General features: G+C 58.6%; 5 protein-coding genes across 5 annotated transcripts; 3 read left to right on the forward strand and 2 right to left on the reverse strand.

Moving 5' to 3' along the window:
* Nucleotides 1–933: 933 nt before the first annotated feature.
* On the forward strand, nucleotides 934–3501 carry PLICBS_003616 (uncharacterized protein; the record flags this gene model as incomplete). Its single annotated transcript, XM_018323373.2, has 5 exons — nucleotides 934–1060; nucleotides 1114–1209; nucleotides 1284–1963; nucleotides 2017–3007; nucleotides 3068–3501. The coding sequence occupies 5 exons, from the start codon at nucleotides 934–936 to the stop codon at nucleotides 3499–3501; spliced, it is 2328 nt and encodes a 775-aa protein (XP_018178603.2).
* A 283-nt stretch (nucleotides 3502–3784) lies between these two features.
* On the reverse strand, nucleotides 3785–5111 carry PLICBS_003617 (uncharacterized protein; the record flags this gene model as incomplete). Its single annotated transcript, XM_018323374.2, has 4 exons — nucleotides 3785–4603; nucleotides 4671–4784; nucleotides 4853–5002; nucleotides 5091–5111. 4 exons carry the CDS (start codon nucleotides 5109–5111, stop codon nucleotides 3785–3787), a joined length of 1104 nt encoding a protein of 367 aa, XP_018178604.1.
* A 779-nt stretch (nucleotides 5112–5890) lies between these two features.
* PLICBS_003618 (snoRNA-binding rRNA-processing protein) lies at nucleotides 5891–7396 on the forward strand (the record flags this gene model as incomplete). The annotated part of the gene is made up of 2 exons (XM_018323375.2): nucleotides 5891–6483; nucleotides 6535–7396. 2 exons carry the CDS (start codon nucleotides 5891–5893, stop codon nucleotides 7394–7396), a joined length of 1455 nt encoding a protein of 484 aa, XP_018178605.1.
* Nucleotides 7397–10442: 3046 nt separating this feature from the next.
* PLICBS_003619 (uncharacterized protein) lies at nucleotides 10443–12933 on the reverse strand (the record flags this gene model as incomplete). Its single annotated transcript, XM_065600255.1, has 7 exons — nucleotides 10443–11039; nucleotides 11098–11750; nucleotides 11815–12192; nucleotides 12264–12368; nucleotides 12430–12497; nucleotides 12556–12680; nucleotides 12736–12933. 7 exons carry the CDS (start codon nucleotides 12931–12933, stop codon nucleotides 10443–10445), a joined length of 2124 nt encoding a protein of 707 aa, XP_065456327.1.
* Nucleotides 12934–14764: 1831 nt separating this feature from the next.
* Nucleotides 14765–16228, forward strand: PLICBS_003620 (uncharacterized protein; the record flags this gene model as incomplete). The annotated part of the gene is made up of 1 exon (XM_065600256.1): nucleotides 14765–16228. One exon carries the CDS (start codon nucleotides 14765–14767, stop codon nucleotides 16226–16228), a length of 1464 nt encoding a protein of 487 aa, XP_065456328.1.
* Between the last annotated feature and the right edge of the window lie 16 nt (nucleotides 16229–16244).

The raw sequence follows: 16244 nt of genomic DNA on the forward strand, positions 1-16244 counted from the left end.
GGTTGTCGGCCGCATCACCCCGACTCGGTCTCGCAAAAGCCTTCCTTGCTGACCACCACGTCCTTCTGAGGCCTTCAACACGACCAGGGCTCTCGCTGGATCAGGGCCGGACAATTCAGATTCCAGACTGGTGTGCATCGCGCCGCCCACGTCCCCCGCTCTGCCATCACAACCACACCGCGCCCATCTCAGCGGACAGCCTCTCCTCTGGCCTGTGCCACACTGCCCCGGATGGGCTGCGCAGAATGGACAGCTTGCGCTCGCTGCGGCCGGTCGAGGCATCACACGACGGCGGAACCCTGCTGCCGGCGATGCTACCTTGCACGTTGCAGCAACCGTAACCACAGGGAAACAGTGTGCACTGCCTTCAACGCCCGAAGCAGGAATTTGCCCTTGCACGACAGGCAACCACACATGAAATTTTTAGACCTTTTGTCGAGGCCCTCTCCCCCGTGGCTGACGCCGTGCGGTTGGCTGGCACGCCGATTGTGTTCTGCGTTGTCCCAACCATGTTCTGACCCGCATGCTCCGTCCTACCCGTGCATGTCGCCCAGTCCGTGTGCTTCTCTTTTCGTCCCCGTGAGTTGCGCCCCCCTCGTGGGTACCCCGTGTTTGAGCCGCCATGTTCGATACTTGTTGAGGCGTTCAAGCCGCAAGCGCAGCCCTCGGTGCCTCCGTCCTGTGGCTTCCACCTGGCTTCGGGTCGTTATCGCGTTTGTGCCTGCAACGGCTTGACGCCATCTGGAGCCAACGTGACGCCTCACGCTCTCTTGGCCCCTCCCTCCACGTTGTGCAGTAGTTCCTGGCGGGCCATCGCGGCAAAGAGATCGATTGTCCAGGCGACCCTGGGGTACGGCCAGCCCTCCTCCCCTTCTGGCCTGCCCGGCATCTTCGCAGGTGTCAGCTCTGGCACCGTAAACACCTTCATTGACAATGAAGTGTTGTGCCAGTCTCCTGCTGGGGATCCTCGCCGTCTGGGGGTCTCTCTGCTCGGCGCAGTTCACCAACTGGCAGCAGCATCAGATCAATACAAGTATATGCTACTGGATACAGCCTCGGGGTACGACACTGCCATCTACTTTCGGTGCGGAGCGTCGCTGACCTGGCCTGCAGCTGCCTTGATAAGAGACACTGTCTATCTTGATGGAGGGGACATCTGGTGGTCTCCTGGACTCGACTCAGGGAAGCTAGGGACCGTCGTCAACGATGGTACGTCTGCCTCATTTCGACATGTCGACCATGGCTGTGGTCAATAGTTATGCGGTTGGGCTGACCCGACGTAGGAAACCTGCAGGGAATCATTCTCGCGTACAATCTTAGCGACTCATTCTCTCCAGACACCAATGTCACCCAGCTGCTACTCAAGAATGAGTTCTCCAAAGCCAGGGGAGGCAAGCTGGATAGCATTAGCTCCGAACCCAACTTCCAGGACGGAGCCCTACTCGGAAACGATGCCGAGTTCTTCTTGTACGGTGGCACGATGCTTAAGAACAGCGCGCTGTACGAAGAACCGGCCGCGGATTCCATTCTCAAATACACGGCGTATCAGTATGGCGTAGACAAGCCGCTATTCAAAACAGGTCTGCTCGACGCGCGCCTCGATAACGGAGTGAACCGCTACGTCTCCTACGGCGCCGGCGTCAGCGCGCCATCGGAGAACATGGCCTGGTACTTTTCCGGCCTGACAGCGCCAGGCCGTGGTCCTTTCTACTCCAATTCCAACAATGCATCGACGAGGGCGCTCAACGTGTCCAACACCCTAATCTCCTTGGACTTAACAACACAGCTCAGCGAGAAGTGGAGCAACGACACGCTTCCAGACAAAATCAAGGGCCGGTCCAATGCCGAGGTCGTCTGGGTGCCAGTGGGCAAGCGCGGCATTCTGGTCGTGCTCGGCGGCGTCGTCTACCCCGAATGGGCATGGACAACCAAGTCGCACGCTTCGTCAGATGAAGATGCCAGTGTATGTCTACCATGCAGCCAGTATTCCTCAATGCGTCACTAATCCATGGACAGAAAAAGCAGAGCCCCGAATTTATGCGCACCATCGACATCTACGATGTGGACAGCAAGAAGTGGTACCAGCAGTCAACCAAAGACGGCCCCAGCACCCGCGCCAGGGGCTGCGCCGTTGTTGGCACGGCCGCTGATCGCTCGAGCTTCAACATCTACTACTATGGTGGATTCGATGGCATACATCCCGCCAACGACTTCTACGACGACGTTTGGGTGCTTTCACTGCCGTCATTTACTTGGACGCAACTTAGCAATGGCACATCGCTTCACGCCCGGGCTGGCCATAAGTGCTTCATGCCATACCCGGATCAGATGATGGTTTTCGGCGGCTATCCCCCAACCCCTGGCGCCCTCCCATCGTGCCTAGACAAGGGCCCCATTGTTCTCTACAATATCACAAGCGGTCAATGGCTCGACTCTTACGATCCAGCCAAGTATGGCAAATACGCGGTCCACGAGAAGGTATACTCCGCCATTGGCGGTGACGCGTCCGGCGGCGCTACGAAGACGAAGCCTGCTTCCGGGTGGGATACGGCGGCGCTTGGCGATGTGTTTGCGACAAAGTACGACACCAGCAAGATTACGACGTACTGGCCATACAAGTCGGCGACGCCTACTGGGCGGCCGGATCTGCCCCAGCAAGACGGCGGAAGCAGCAGCAAGAAAAACGTCATCATTCCCGCGGTGGTTGTACCCGTCGTTGCCCTCATCGGCGCCGGCCTGGTTGCGTTCTGGTGTATGCGTCGTCGGAGACGAGGTGGGAGCAGTGTCTCCAAGGACTCAACAGATGAGGCTGGGAACCGCATCCGCTCCTGGATCAGAGGCCAGAACGGCGGCGCCAAGTCTTTCACTGTCACAAGCTCCGAGGCCGCCTATCCGAGTCCGACCCCAGAGATGGCCAAGGTCACGGCCTTGTATCCTCCCGTGTCGCCTGAGCCAGATCCCTCGGTCCATCACGAAATGGCCGATACCCAGGTCGCTGAGCTTGGAGGTGAGTATCAGTTTCGGGCCGATACTGTCGAGAGAGGCCATGGCTAATTCCTTGTGACAGACACATCGCCGCCGGCGGAGCTGCACGACACGGGGCTTACCCCCGTTGAGGTGATACAGAAGCACTCCAATTTTGGGCGCAACAGCACTCGGTCGCCGTCAAACCCCTCTCACAGCTCCTTTTCCGGCCTCGGCGACAACACAAGCTTCGTATCTGGCTCCAGTGCCCGCATCGACTCGCCTGTGGTCCCCCACGCGTCTCTGCAAATGGGCTCCCTGGGCGACACGAGACCAACGCCTCCGCCGGTGCCCGAATCGCCGGTCAGGGGCAATGCCGAGGACGATGAACCCATTGGTTCGCCAGGGCCCGTCTCGCCGCCTACCTCGGGAGACGCACGCGGCGAGGATTACCTGTCGGCTGGGGAAGTGGCGAGTGCGTCACGTAAGAAGAGCATCTTTCGGGAGAATGACGAGGACATGGGAGGAGCTCGGTAGGACTAGTATATATGAGGAATGATTGAGGCACAGAAAGTGTGCCTGGGCTCTTTGATATCACTGGACGTTTCTTCGAATTCGGCACGTATTATAGTTGCCTGGCCACAAATCACGGTCGAGCCATAAGACTGTTGTTAATATCGCAATTTTGTACGCCTCCTGCCAGAACCACGTATGGTCGGCGGTCCGGTTCTCTATACCAAGTTTAATATCCCAACGCAAGACCGCAAACAAAGATTCCGTTCATTCCGTCCCACTGTGTCTCTGTGCCAGCTCATCCCTTTTATACCTCAACAATCTCGTCGTCCTCATCCGCCTCAATCTCCTGCACGCGCGGGTTCTCTCCCATGTGCGCCATCATCTCCGCCTCACTCTTGCCCTCACCCTCCTCATCCCGCATCAGCACCTGCACCAAGCGGTCGCAGGCCTCCCTGACACCCTCGTCGTTGACACGCGCGTGTGTCTCGCGAATGATGGGATACACCTTGACCTCGCGCATGAGGTCCCTGCCCTCGCGCGTGGTCGTCAGCAGGGTCAGCGTCTCGACGTGCGTCTGCACAATAGCCGGGTCCGGGTCACGGCGCTTGTCGGGCGGCAGGAGCTGCAGGTCGGGCAGCATGGCGAGGGCCTCGTCGACGTCGTACTCCTCGTTGCCCGTGATGGGCAGCAGCACGTAGGGCAGGATGTCGACACCCGCGTCGGACAGGAAGGAGGGGTGGGCGGCGATGTCGAAGGCGGCGTTCTTGATGGTGCTGGCGACGCCCTTGCGGCGCACGTCCGACTTGTGCTCGGTGAAGACCTTGATCTTGCCGAGCGGCACGACGCCGTCGTAGTCCTGCGGGGAGGAAAAGTACTGCCGCACGCGCTCGTGCTTGGACAGGTTGGCGAAGACGTAGGCGAGGTAGTCGAAGTTGGCCTTTTTGTTGTAGCTGCCGTCTTGGCCCTTGACGAACAGGTCCATGAGCTGGTCGATGACGCGCTCGGACGGGGACAGCTCCGCGGGCGCCTTTTGCGTGCGGTCTATCACGGACAGGAAGGAATCGTCCTTGGAGATGTTGGCGAGGAGCATGGCCTGGACGTCGGCGTTGGGCTCCTCTGGTTGCTGGAAGGACATGTCATGTGAGTCACGCGGAATCCCAAGAATGAGATACAACGGGGAGGGCACGTACAATGATGTATGACAGCAGCGTGTCCAGGAACTTTTCATCTTTGACCAGTTCTGATAATACATCCGGGTCGCCGGAGAGGTTGACCAGCATGGTAAGGACATGCTCGGCGATTTTCTGCGACAGCATCGTGAGCGGTCAGTTCTGCACTCACGCCTGCGCTCACGAGGTGGGAGGAAACTCACAGGGTGGTCTTTGATGAGGAGCTTGAGGTTCTTTATCGGCTTGAGGCCATCTGCCTTGAAGACCTCGGGGTCCGAGGTCGAGTACGGGACCAGGTTCTCCGTTGCCGCGAGGCGGATCTGGGGGTTGGCGTGGGCGATGAAGCCGACGAGCTGTTTTGCGCCGCGTTAGCACGTGTTGCGCATGAATGCATGCCTCCTTGCAGAGCGCATTCCTCTGGTGGTGCTCGGAAGAACGTACCTCTTCTAATTCTGACGGCATCGCGATTACTGTGTTGCTTTGTTTCGCAAGACACTCACGAACAGGTCACTGAGACGAGGTTGAGGTGAGTTAAGTGTTGGCGTCGATGGAGGGGCATTTTTGGTAGTGGGGGCGCCGGCCTCAGAGTCTGAAGGCCCAGCGTCATCGGCAGGGGTTGGGCTCTGCTCTGTTGGCCCACAGGGGTCCGCGGTCCCTTGCCACAGAAGGGTCGCCTGAATGTTCTGGAAGCACCACCACGGCCTCGAGGATGACACAACTAATAGGGCACTTCCTGTGCCAAGTACATTCATCCATTCATTTTGAGGTGTTCGGTTTCAGGATGTTCGTTTGTTTCCAAGTTTGACTCATACTGATTGATCGTTTCAAGCAATTGTCAGCCATGATGGTCACTGAAGTAAATTGTAGCGTGATGCCCAAGCGTCTCGCACACTTGTCGACTCGTAACTGCTCCAAGCCGAATCAGACCCCTTCTAACTCCTCAGTGTCTCACATGCCCTTTCGTCTCAATTTCCTACACGCAAAGGCAACGATTCCTCAACTTGTTTCCCATGCCTATTGAGGTCCTCGGCTGAAGGCGGTGAGCCAGACTCACCAGTTTGGCCCGTTGCGCTAAGCCGTATTTGGACTGAGGGGTGGCAGATCGATAAGGCACAAATTTTTGATTTTGCGTCCACCGCCCGCCCACCGCCGTGCGCAACTCCATCCCAACCGCCCCCCCCCCAAGCTGCCTGAGCTCTTGACGGACCGCTTCAATCCGCAAGACCGAAAACCGACACACAATGCCCAAGGCCACGACTCCAATGGCTGGCCGCCAGGCCAAGCGCCACAATCCTCTCGAGGATGACATCGTCGCAACCGGCGTGCTGCGCAACAAGCCGAGCAAGAAGAGGGCCAAGACGGAAAACGACGCCGAGGAGGGCTTCGTCGACTCCAAGGCGTCCAAGAACATCCTGCGGATAGGCCGCGAGCTTGCAGAGGAGGAAAATGCCGAGAAGGCGGCTGCCATGCCCCCGCCCACGGTGGACAACTTTGGCTTCGACTCGCGCTTCGACGACATTGCCGACGACGGCAAGGCGTACGACGATGATGAGGCATGGGGCGATGAGGACGAGGTCGTCGAGGAGATTGAGGTTGATCCGGAAGACCTGGAGACGTACAAGAGGTTCATGCCCGACGAGGAAGACGACCTGTTGAAGCATGGTTGGGACCAGAAGCCGTCGGGCGACGAGCCCGCCGAGGGTGAGAGCCGCAACCTGGCAGACCTCATCCTCGAGAAGATTGCCGCCCACGAGGCTGCCGAGGCCAGAAAGGAAGCCGGCCTGCCAGTGGACGACTACGAACTGCCCCCCAAGGTGGTCGAGGCCTACACCAAGTAAGTGCACTTGCTCACCTTCGTCAATCTGCTCTTGCTAACGGTCTCCAGAATCGGACAGATCCTTTCGCGCTACAAGTCTGGGCCGCTCCCTAAGCCCTTCAAGATCCTCCCCACCATCCCCCACTGGGAGGAAATTCTGGAAATCACCAAGCCCGAGAGCTGGACGACCAACGCCTGCTACCAAGCCACGAGGATATTCGTCTCCCACAAGCCCATCGTGATCCAGCGGTTCCTCGAGATGGTGATTCTGGAGCGAGTCCGCGAGGACATCTACGAGACGAAGAAGCTCAACGTCCACCTTTTCAACTCGCTCAAGAAGGCCCTCTACAAGCCGGCCGCCTTCTTCAAGGGCTTCCTCTTCCCGCTTGTTGGCAGTGGTACTTGCACACTGCGGGAAGCACACATCATCTCGGCCGTCCTGGCAAGGATATCGATCCCCGTCCTGCATTCGGCAGCTGCTCTCAAGGGCCTGTGCGACATTGCCGCGCAAGAAGCGTCGGCGGGCAGCGAGGGTGGCGGCGCGACCAACATTTTCATCAAGACGCTGCTGGAGAAGAAGTACGCTCTCCCGTACCAGGTCATCGACGCGCTGGTTTTCCACTTCCTGCGGTTCCGCAGCGTCGACCCCGCCAGCGTGCAGCAGGGTGACGCCATGACGGGCGTTGCCGAGGGCGACGTCAAGACGAAGCTTCCCGTCATCTGGCACCAGAGCCTGCTGGCGTTCGCGCAGAGATACAAGGGCGACATCACCGAGGACCAGCGCGAGGCGCTGCTGGACCTGCTCCTAAGCCACGGGCACTCGGCCATTGGACCCGAGGTCCGGAGGGAGCTGCTGGCGGGCAGAGGCCGTGGCGTGCCTTTGGAGCAGGAGGCCGTGCTGGATGGAGACGACACCATGGCCATTGACTGAGGGCGTGTGCAGTCACGGCGGCTACGAGAATTTTACATGGGGTCGTGTATGGCGTATGGCGCACTGGCATTATGATCTGAACGGTACACATAGCATGGACGATATGCGGAGGACAGGGGTGGATGTTTGACGCCCCGTCAGGAAGCGAGCGCAATGCTGTGGCATTGGAAAAGTTGATACCAATAGAGGAACCATCTTCCGTACCCGCAGTGTCTGTCGGCCTCCGATTCACGTTTCTTTTTGTCTTTGCTCCTTTGAGCTACCAGTACAAGAGGGGACGAGGTTCGAGGTGGTGCCGAGAGCTCCCGTCAAAGACGCGGAAGGAGCGACATCCACCTACATGGAATCTACCACCTCACAAGCCGGGGAGATTGCAAAACCATCGAGGTCTCTGCTCTCCTGGCGGCTTTACACCATCCCATGAGCTCCCCGCGTCCGATGTACGTGCAAAGCCCCTTGCACGGCAGAGAACTCCCTTCGCGCTCGTGCCACTCCTTCATCTCCCTAGAGACCATCCTCCATCACCTATTCAATCCAATAGACGGCACCTGTGATGACACGCCGCCAACCGGCCTGGCCAGCCTCCTCTCACCGGTGTGCCCTCTTTATCCACGCGAGAGCAGCAGCCTACCGCCGCCGACTCGGCGCTTATCCTTGGCCCCAAGCGAGATGCCGGATTCGCTTCTGGTACAGGGAGGAGATATGCTTCCTAGAGCATCGCCGACGACTGCAGGCGATGTAAAGTACGTGGCCAACGCCCCTGATCTCGATTCCCCGACTGCGAGAATCTTGCCTATTGCGTAGCCGATATGTAGTCTTGATCGGCTCTCTATGCGTATCCCCGTCTAATGATTACGATATGTAGTTACTTTACCCTGCCGTTTCAGTCCGCCGAACCACCGCCACTCTTCTACAACGCCTCGCATCCGGCGCATTCGTCCGCACCCGCTGAATACACCACCTTAGACGTCGCATGGCAGCGCGTAATGGCCGACGACGGAGCCAACTCTGTCTCTCCAGTCTCTCCAGCACTATCACAGTATCCTACTCAGGCCAACCATTATCGCCACCACCCAAGCTCCGTTGGCGCAAACACCGGCACGAGACCTACCACGACCACCGCCATGCCCGCCCGCCGCCCGCCGGCTCCCTTGTTCGGCGTCGACCCCCCTCGCCCGCCCCGTGATGGATTCGAGTAGGTCTGGTTTCCCGAGGGATACTGGGCCGAGCGGCGGATCGTCGACGCCGTCGCACCCCCGCTGCCGGCGCCGAGGAACAAAAGCAACGCCAGCTCGCGTTTCTGGAAATGGCGTTCCAGGTCCAACAAGTCGACGAGCGAGACTGCCAACGGGGGCGATCTGGGCTTTTCGTTGCCACTGGCGAGCATTTCTTCGGACTAGCAGAATGAAGCTCTCTTGGACCAAGCAGACAACGTCCCGGCGCCGAGTCCTTTCCTCTCCGAGTCTGCGCACGTGCTATCGCTCCAGCATCCCACGGGGAATATGCTCGCCCAGGCATCTACGGAGAGCCTGGCTTTGTCCCCACGCTCCAAAGAGGCTCCGGGCGAGGGACTTAGAGGTGGTACCTCTCGTCTCGGTTCCAGAGTCAACTCTACCTCCGCGCACGCGCGGTCGACGAGGGTGGCCTCGCTACCTCACCCAGTCGCCCAAACATGGTTTTGCAAGACCAAGGCTTGCCTCGTGTCCATATTCAAGCACAGAACTCAGACCGAGGTACGTGAAACCGGATACCTTCACTACAATTCTTATTCTGTTGCTGATGTTTATTGCGCCCGTGCATCGTAGAACCAAGAGTGCCCTCGGGCTGACCACAGTGCTTCTGCAGGTGTGGGAGGCGGAGCTGACAGAGCAGCAAGTCCCATAAGCGCGAGTAACTGTGCTTGGCCGCGAAACCTTGGCAGGGCAAGGACGTGGTTCAAGGACGAAAGCAGCATGTCCAAAGTCCCTCGGAAGTTGTTTGGCAGACCACCGTGGCGTGAGAAAACGTCTGCGGGATCGTTTACTACCGTTTCGAGCTCGGTTGGCAATGTGTTGAGGGGCCCAACGCCTCCTGTGACTCCAATGTCTATTTATACAGCTAAGCGTGAGTTGATCCGTGTTCCGGCCAGTCTAAGCTCCAGGAGCCCTACATTAAAAGTCGGAGCAGCGAAGTGCTGATTATCCGCACAGGCGCCTCCAAGACGGTCAACAGCCAGTTTCCCGGCGGCGTGAGTTTCCCTCGTGGCTTCTGCGCCAGACGATGTTCGCACTCACATTTATGCAGGAAGCTGTTCGCGTCAGTACACCACCACTTGATGAGAACACGGCCGACGGCAGGCCTCGCGGCTTCTTTACTTGCACGACGCCGCCCGTCGAGTATCCCAGCAGCTTCGGTGGGCGAGCCTCTTCATCTCCTAGCGAGGGGGGCGGCAGGCCCGACGGCCTTCGACGCAACTCTCGGCGAATCAGTGTAATCTCTACGCAGCGGCACCAGACGCGCGAGTGGTGGGATCCCATTCCCGGGCGCGCGAGTCGCAGGATCCAGCATTCGCCCGTGCTTCCGACGGCTTTTGAGTTCGATATTCCGGAGCACCTACCGAGTAGCCCCATGTGTCCCGCAAATGCCCGCCATGCCGGGGGTGGGACGGGTCTCTGCGTTTACCACGGGAGGAGGCGGAAGAGGAACACGTCGATGCTCAGGGATGGGGGCGCCAGTCACAACAGCAGCTCGTGGCTGGATGAGTGGACGCTCAGATACAGTAGCAGTAGATTTGAAGAATGACGCGCCGTGTGCATGAGCGCACGTGGTCGCTGCAAGGGGTATTGGATTAAACAGAGCTGAAATATTCAACAGTTTTTGTACACCAATCGCCATGCCCTATCTACAACGGGCGAAATGCGCCTCCCCTCTCATTTGGAAGGTGCGCGAGATTTAAGGGGCGTGCCAGGCGTGGATCCAGCGCGCTCTGGTCGTCCCTTCTCTGCATGGCTGCTGAATGTGCTTCAGACGGGCCATCGAGTCTCGTCGGCACCGTAGGTACCAGGTATCACACACCCGCGGCTCCTCTGTACTCAGTCGAGGTCTTGAGCGGATCGTAGCTGGAATGCGGCCTGTCCGACCCGCCGTACGCCATGCCGATACCGTCGTAGGACCGCTGCCTCCCATGCGAATCGTGGTGCCTCGCAGCATCCGAAGACTGAGTAAACGGTACCCGCTGCTGGGCCTCGGCGTCACGGTCGGGCGCGTACTTGCGGTCATGGCGCCCGCTGCTCCACTCCGACGGGGACGTCATGGGCACCGAAAAGGCATCGTACGGGGACTTGTCCTCCTGGGGGTTCCTGGTGCGCTTGAAGCGGTGCTTGTTGCGCTTGATGCCCTCGCCGTTGAGGTGCGTGAGGACAAGGATGACGGACCAGACGATGGTGATGGTGGGCAGCACCCACGTCGAGAAGAGAAACTCCCCGAGCTTCTCTTCGTCGAACCATAGCACGGCGACCAGGCCGGTGCCGATGGCCAGTAGAAAGACCAACACGAGGCGGATGATTGGCCAGGCCGTGTAGGGCGTCGTCTTGACAGTGATGGTCAGAACGGCCATGAAGAGCATGGTGCACCCGGAGGCAATGTATCCGTACGCAAACTGGTCCTTTGTTAGATCACCATAGATCCTCGCAGGGGCACGCGCCCTCAGGTTCAAAACTTACCACTAGTGCGTAGCGACTCCACGTCTTCTCCTGCACTAGAAGTTGGTACTTCCCGTGGCTAAAGTCTCTGGAGGCACCGGGATCCTTTTCAGCAATATCCTCGTCGATCTTTATGCCGAATGCCGCGAACAGAGCGTTCAGCATCGCAATAGCCATGGTGGTCACAGAGGTAAACAGTGTTACCAAGGCGTCTTCTACCGCCTGTGGGACTTCTGAGTCAAGGTCCCAAGTGACTGATGAGTTCTCCACTAATGGCCACACGCTGTCGGGAATCTTGGTGATGTTGTTCAGAGCATCGTTTATCGTGTCTTGCGTGGTGGAAATTCTGGGTGGGTAGTCTTTGAAAAACGCCTGAACCGACGCGTTCAGGGAGTCGCGGACGGCTACGCTCGTCGCCAACTTTGCATCATCCCGTGGGTCCGCGATCAGGACGAGGCGGTTAAACTGGTTAATGATCTTGGACCAAATGAGGTATTGCGTAAACCCTTGCATGAACAAGACCAGGGCGAGATGAAACGGCAGGTGAATGGCCGTCCAAAGCTGTTGTCGTATGGGGGGAAGGTAGAAGGACGACTTTAGCCAGTCGAAATAGATCAAGAAAACGAAGTAGATTGTCGCCGCTGCTGCCGAGACGAGACCAATGGTTGTCGAGTCTATATCGGGCTGTTAGCCAAGATTGACCATTCCGAACATTGCGCAGGGAGGCTGTGACTTTACCCCACGCATCCGGGTTCTTGACGATTATCACAACTTCTTTGGCTACTTGAACGATGCCATCGCCCATAATCATGACAGTCAAGAGGGTCATACGCTTCATCAAATGCGTCTTGGTGAGGCTGACGACGGGTGAGAAGTTGGACAAGAGCAAGCTGCCGATGGCCTCTGCACCCGAGATAAAGTACCACGTCATGTACACTCGGCTGCGCTCTCCGACCCGGAAGCGGAAGGAGATGCCGAAATACACTGCTGATGCGCAGAGGTGGAGAGCGATTTGCACGTAGAGAGGCAGTCGTGCCTTTTTGTACTTTCTCACATGCCAAAGGGTGGAAGCATACTCGACCGCCAGACAGAGTCGCGAGATCATGAGGATGAGGGCTGCAGTGGTCAGCGAGCTGTCCTAGACATGAATCAAGCCCGGGCCTTGGCCCTGAGGCGACCGCACTTACACATGGCTCGCATCGTGTCTCGGTGCTGGTTGCTAGGGTTGAACTTTGGCGCAACCACAGCGAAGCCTACCAAAACCCCAAGCTGGATGGCTCTGGTGACGCGGGCTATAGACTTCCATTAGTCGAACATGCATCACCAAAGCTGAGAGGGATGCCGAAGACATACAAAAGATGCTGTCCGTAACAAAGCGGACGTCGAAGAGAGTGACGAGAAACCAAGTCAACCAGAGGAGACTGACATCCTGCGTCAGCACGAAATGTTGACGAGCACCACGGAGCGAGCTGAACAAACCAGAAATATCCAACATAGGCCTTGAATTTGGCGTGGTTGGTGACCTGCTGGGTGTCGGAGAAGACATTGTAGTTGGCGGCGAAGAAGAGGTCAAAGAAGATTTCCAGAAGCGTCGGCTCCTCGTACTGTCGGAATGTCAGTTGGATGGCAGGTTCGAGTTCGAGAATAAGCTAAGCTCACGCGTTTGAATCGAGGCAAGTTTTCATCATCGTGAGCGTATCCGCCCTTGAACTCGGTGTGACTGTGTTCGATGGGATGGCGGGTGCTGTCTTCCGATTCATCGCTACCACCGGTGCTCGTTCGACGAACAAGGGGGCTGCTGAAGATGCGCAGCTTGTCACGGCGATGCTGAAAATGGCCGGGTCCGTGCTCCGACATGTTGGCCGCCTTGCTCCGGAGCGTCTGCAGCGTACCACGACAAGCCAAGCCGGCGAGCTGTGTAAGTGCGGAGCGGTACGGCGTGCATGCTCACAAATTGTCGGCGTGCGATCGCCGTGGCCCGGGGGATCTGGAAGGGTCTTAAGAAGCCTTGACTGCCGGGCTAGGAGCAGAGCACTGCCGCAATAGGCTTCGAGGCCATGGACCTTGGCGCGGCCGAGCTAAGCGTGGCGTCCGAACCATGCATTTGCTCGATCAGAGCAAGACGGCACGCCGCCCCACAAACGGGAAGCCCGAATCTCCGTCATGGACCCGTCCGCAGCGGCAGTCCGGACGGGGTGGGCAAGGTTTGACGAGGTTTGGCGGGTGCCGAACCCCCCATTCAAACCCCGAAAGCCAATCGACAAGATAGCCTGGGGCTTGGGCCGTCAGCAGGTTGTCACATCACAATTACTGCATTAAAGACAGAGGGGAAGGAAGCCCGTTCACTGTCCCTGTGGCTGTCCCTGGCATCCTGGCATCCTGGGCAGAATGACTCCTCCGGCAGCAGGGGCACTCTTGGCCACAGGGCTGAGGATCGGAGTGTCTCGCTCGAAACTGCTCGGTTGGGGCATTTGTCTGCATAATGTCGGCAAGGTCCCACGCTAATAAGTCAACGACCCGCTCGCATGCTGACAGGGGCAATCGCGTCTCCTGGCGTCACCGCAACGACACACGTCCCCGCGATGGCTCTGGCTCTGGCTCTGTGCCCTGGCTCTGGCTCTGGCTGCCTTTGCAATAGGCCATGACAATCCGCCGAGCGGTCGGGATAGCGATGCATCGTGCCAAGCGTCGTCACTCCAAGGCCGACGTCGACAGGAGTAGCGACAGGGCTTGAAGCAGTAGCGGGTCTGGGAAGTTGGGGCTGTGTCCGCCGCTCCGGAGATCCCCAACCACGGACGATTGCCGAATGTCGTTGGCCGAATCAGCCAGGTTCGGGACGTTGCTGCCGTAGGGCGCGCCATCTGTCACGCTTGTGCTCGTGGAAGCCGACGCTTGGCGTCGTCTGCAGCCGGACCGAAGGGTCTCGCAAGGCGTGCGCCCACTGCGCCGACGATGATGTCGCAGAATACCCCCCGACCCGGGCTAGGTCGCAGCCGCTGGCTCCTCTTTCAGGGCTGTGCCGATGGGGAGGATTGCCTTTGGCCCAGTCTGAATGGTTCGTGGGGGGCCTGGGGAATAATTGCGTCGTCGGCCAGGCTCACTCAGAGCTGGGCACCTTCATTGCTCCTTGGGATCTTGGCCTTAGGTAGTCAGGCTATCAGGCATCAGGGTCGCGAGACTAGGAACCATGGAGGGCAGGTCGTGCCTTCCACGCCAAGTTGATGGCTGCGGGCGCCGAGGACACCGTCCGTCAAGTGTCCAATAGCGGCCAGGCGCCCAGGCCGGGTCAGGTCACCAAGAAAATGTTGACGTACGCCTGCGTGATGCGTTGTACCGCCTCTGTGGCGCCTCTGTGGCGGTCGCTGTGGCTCAGGCACCAGCACCCCCACTCGCCAATTGGCACCCTGGCACTTGCGTCCTTTCGCGTAAAGTGCTTCCCGGTCAGCGCGTTCAGACGCGTCCCACCGTCCTCTGCAATTGAGCTCCACGCGACAGCCTGTCTTTCGACCTCCATCACCAGACGGCCCGTATCACCAGCGACTCGCAGTGCTCACCCCCATTGTGCTGCATCATCTACTACACATGCTCGGTCATCTCAGCTTCAGTTCGGGCTATGCGACTGTGCTTGGAGGTGCCTCTGTCCTCGTGGTCTAATTGACGAGGCTCCATTTTCACCCAAGCCACGGCCATGGATTCCCTCGATGCCACGACACCCACGAATCGCAAACGCTCCCTGCCCGAAGCCGATATCGAATCCATTGCCACGCCGGCATCTCTCAAACGGGCGAAGCTCGAGCATGTCGGCGCCGAGTCACCCTCGACGCCAAAAGCCCTGACCGCCATCGCAAATGCGATTTCTGGCGTTTTGGGCTTCAGCCGACAGCCGCAAAAGGCCGCAGACGGTGTCGCACAGCCCACCGCAATTGTCCCAAATGGCGTGAATGGAAATGGGCTTGTCGCAGGTCCCAGACCACCCCCTCCTGCCGCAGCCCCGAAGCCGCGTCCAGCAATCAAGCTGGCAGCACTCAAGGGGACGAAATGGGACACTGGAAATATTGGCAGCGCTAAGCTCGCACGGAAGCCATCGACAGCGTCGGCTAAGATTGCCGCACGACCTTCTCCTGCGGCTGTTAGAGGGCGCCAACAGAACGGCGGCCCGGAGTCGCCCTCAAAGGGGGGCCGAACATCGGACAGCGATGCTGGTACCGACTTGATTGACGAGCTCCAGACTGAGCCCGGGACGCCGTCAGGTCGCGGCAAAGCAGCGCAGAACCTGATCCTCGGCTCTACCGGCAAGATCAAGGCGCCGAAAGGTATCCTGACTCCGACCAAGAGACGAGGTCGCCCACCCAAGAGCGTTACCTTTAACCGAGGCCTCGACGGCGAGGTCTACTTCCAGGACCTTCCAAAGACGCCTAGCGGCCGAAAACGCGGTCCCAAGCCCAAGGTCGAAGAGGACGATGACGAGATTCGATGTGCGATCTGCGCCAAGGCGGACTCGAAGGCCCCAAACGAGATCATTCTTTGCGACAACTGCGACTTCGCGGTGCATCAAGAATGCTACGAGGTGCCGGAGATACCAGAAGGCGACTGGCTATGTAAGTCTTGCGCCCAAGAGGACGTTCTCAAGACGCTTGTCAAGCCAGCCGACTCCATCGCCACCAGTAAACCAGAGGCCGAAGTGCCTGATATACCAAACCTGTCACATCATTTGCGGTCATTTCAGCGTGTGCTTCTCGATCGGTGCTTGGGCCAAAGGCGGATCAAGATGTTCGGACAAGAGGAGACGTATGAAAAAGCGAAGCAGCTTGTTGAGCAGACAGTCGTGGCCGGAGAGGGCAACTCGATGCTTCTCATTGGACCAAGGGGGTGTGGCAAAACTACGGTAAGCCTGCGTAAGATCGACGCGGAAGGTATCACAGCTAAGCATATACAGATGGTCGAGAACATCGTCACGGATCTAGCTCAGGCTCACGGACACCTCTTCCACGTCGTCAGACTCAATGGCTTCATTCACACCGACGACAAGGTGGCACTGAAGGAGATTTGGAGGCAACTTGGCAAGGAGATGGACGTGGAGGAGGACCTCGTCAATAGGGTCAGTCGATACGGCCGCAGGGGCTTCAAGCTTCACACTGCTAACAGGCTCTAGACAAACTACGCAGACA

The sequence above is a fragment of the Purpureocillium lilacinum genome (genome assembly GCF_023168085.1).
Source record: "Purpureocillium lilacinum CBS 284.36 DNA, scaffold_2, whole genome shotgun sequence".
In the NCBI taxonomy this organism is placed as follows: domain Eukaryota; kingdom Fungi; phylum Ascomycota; class Sordariomycetes; order Hypocreales; family Ophiocordycipitaceae; genus Purpureocillium; species Purpureocillium lilacinum.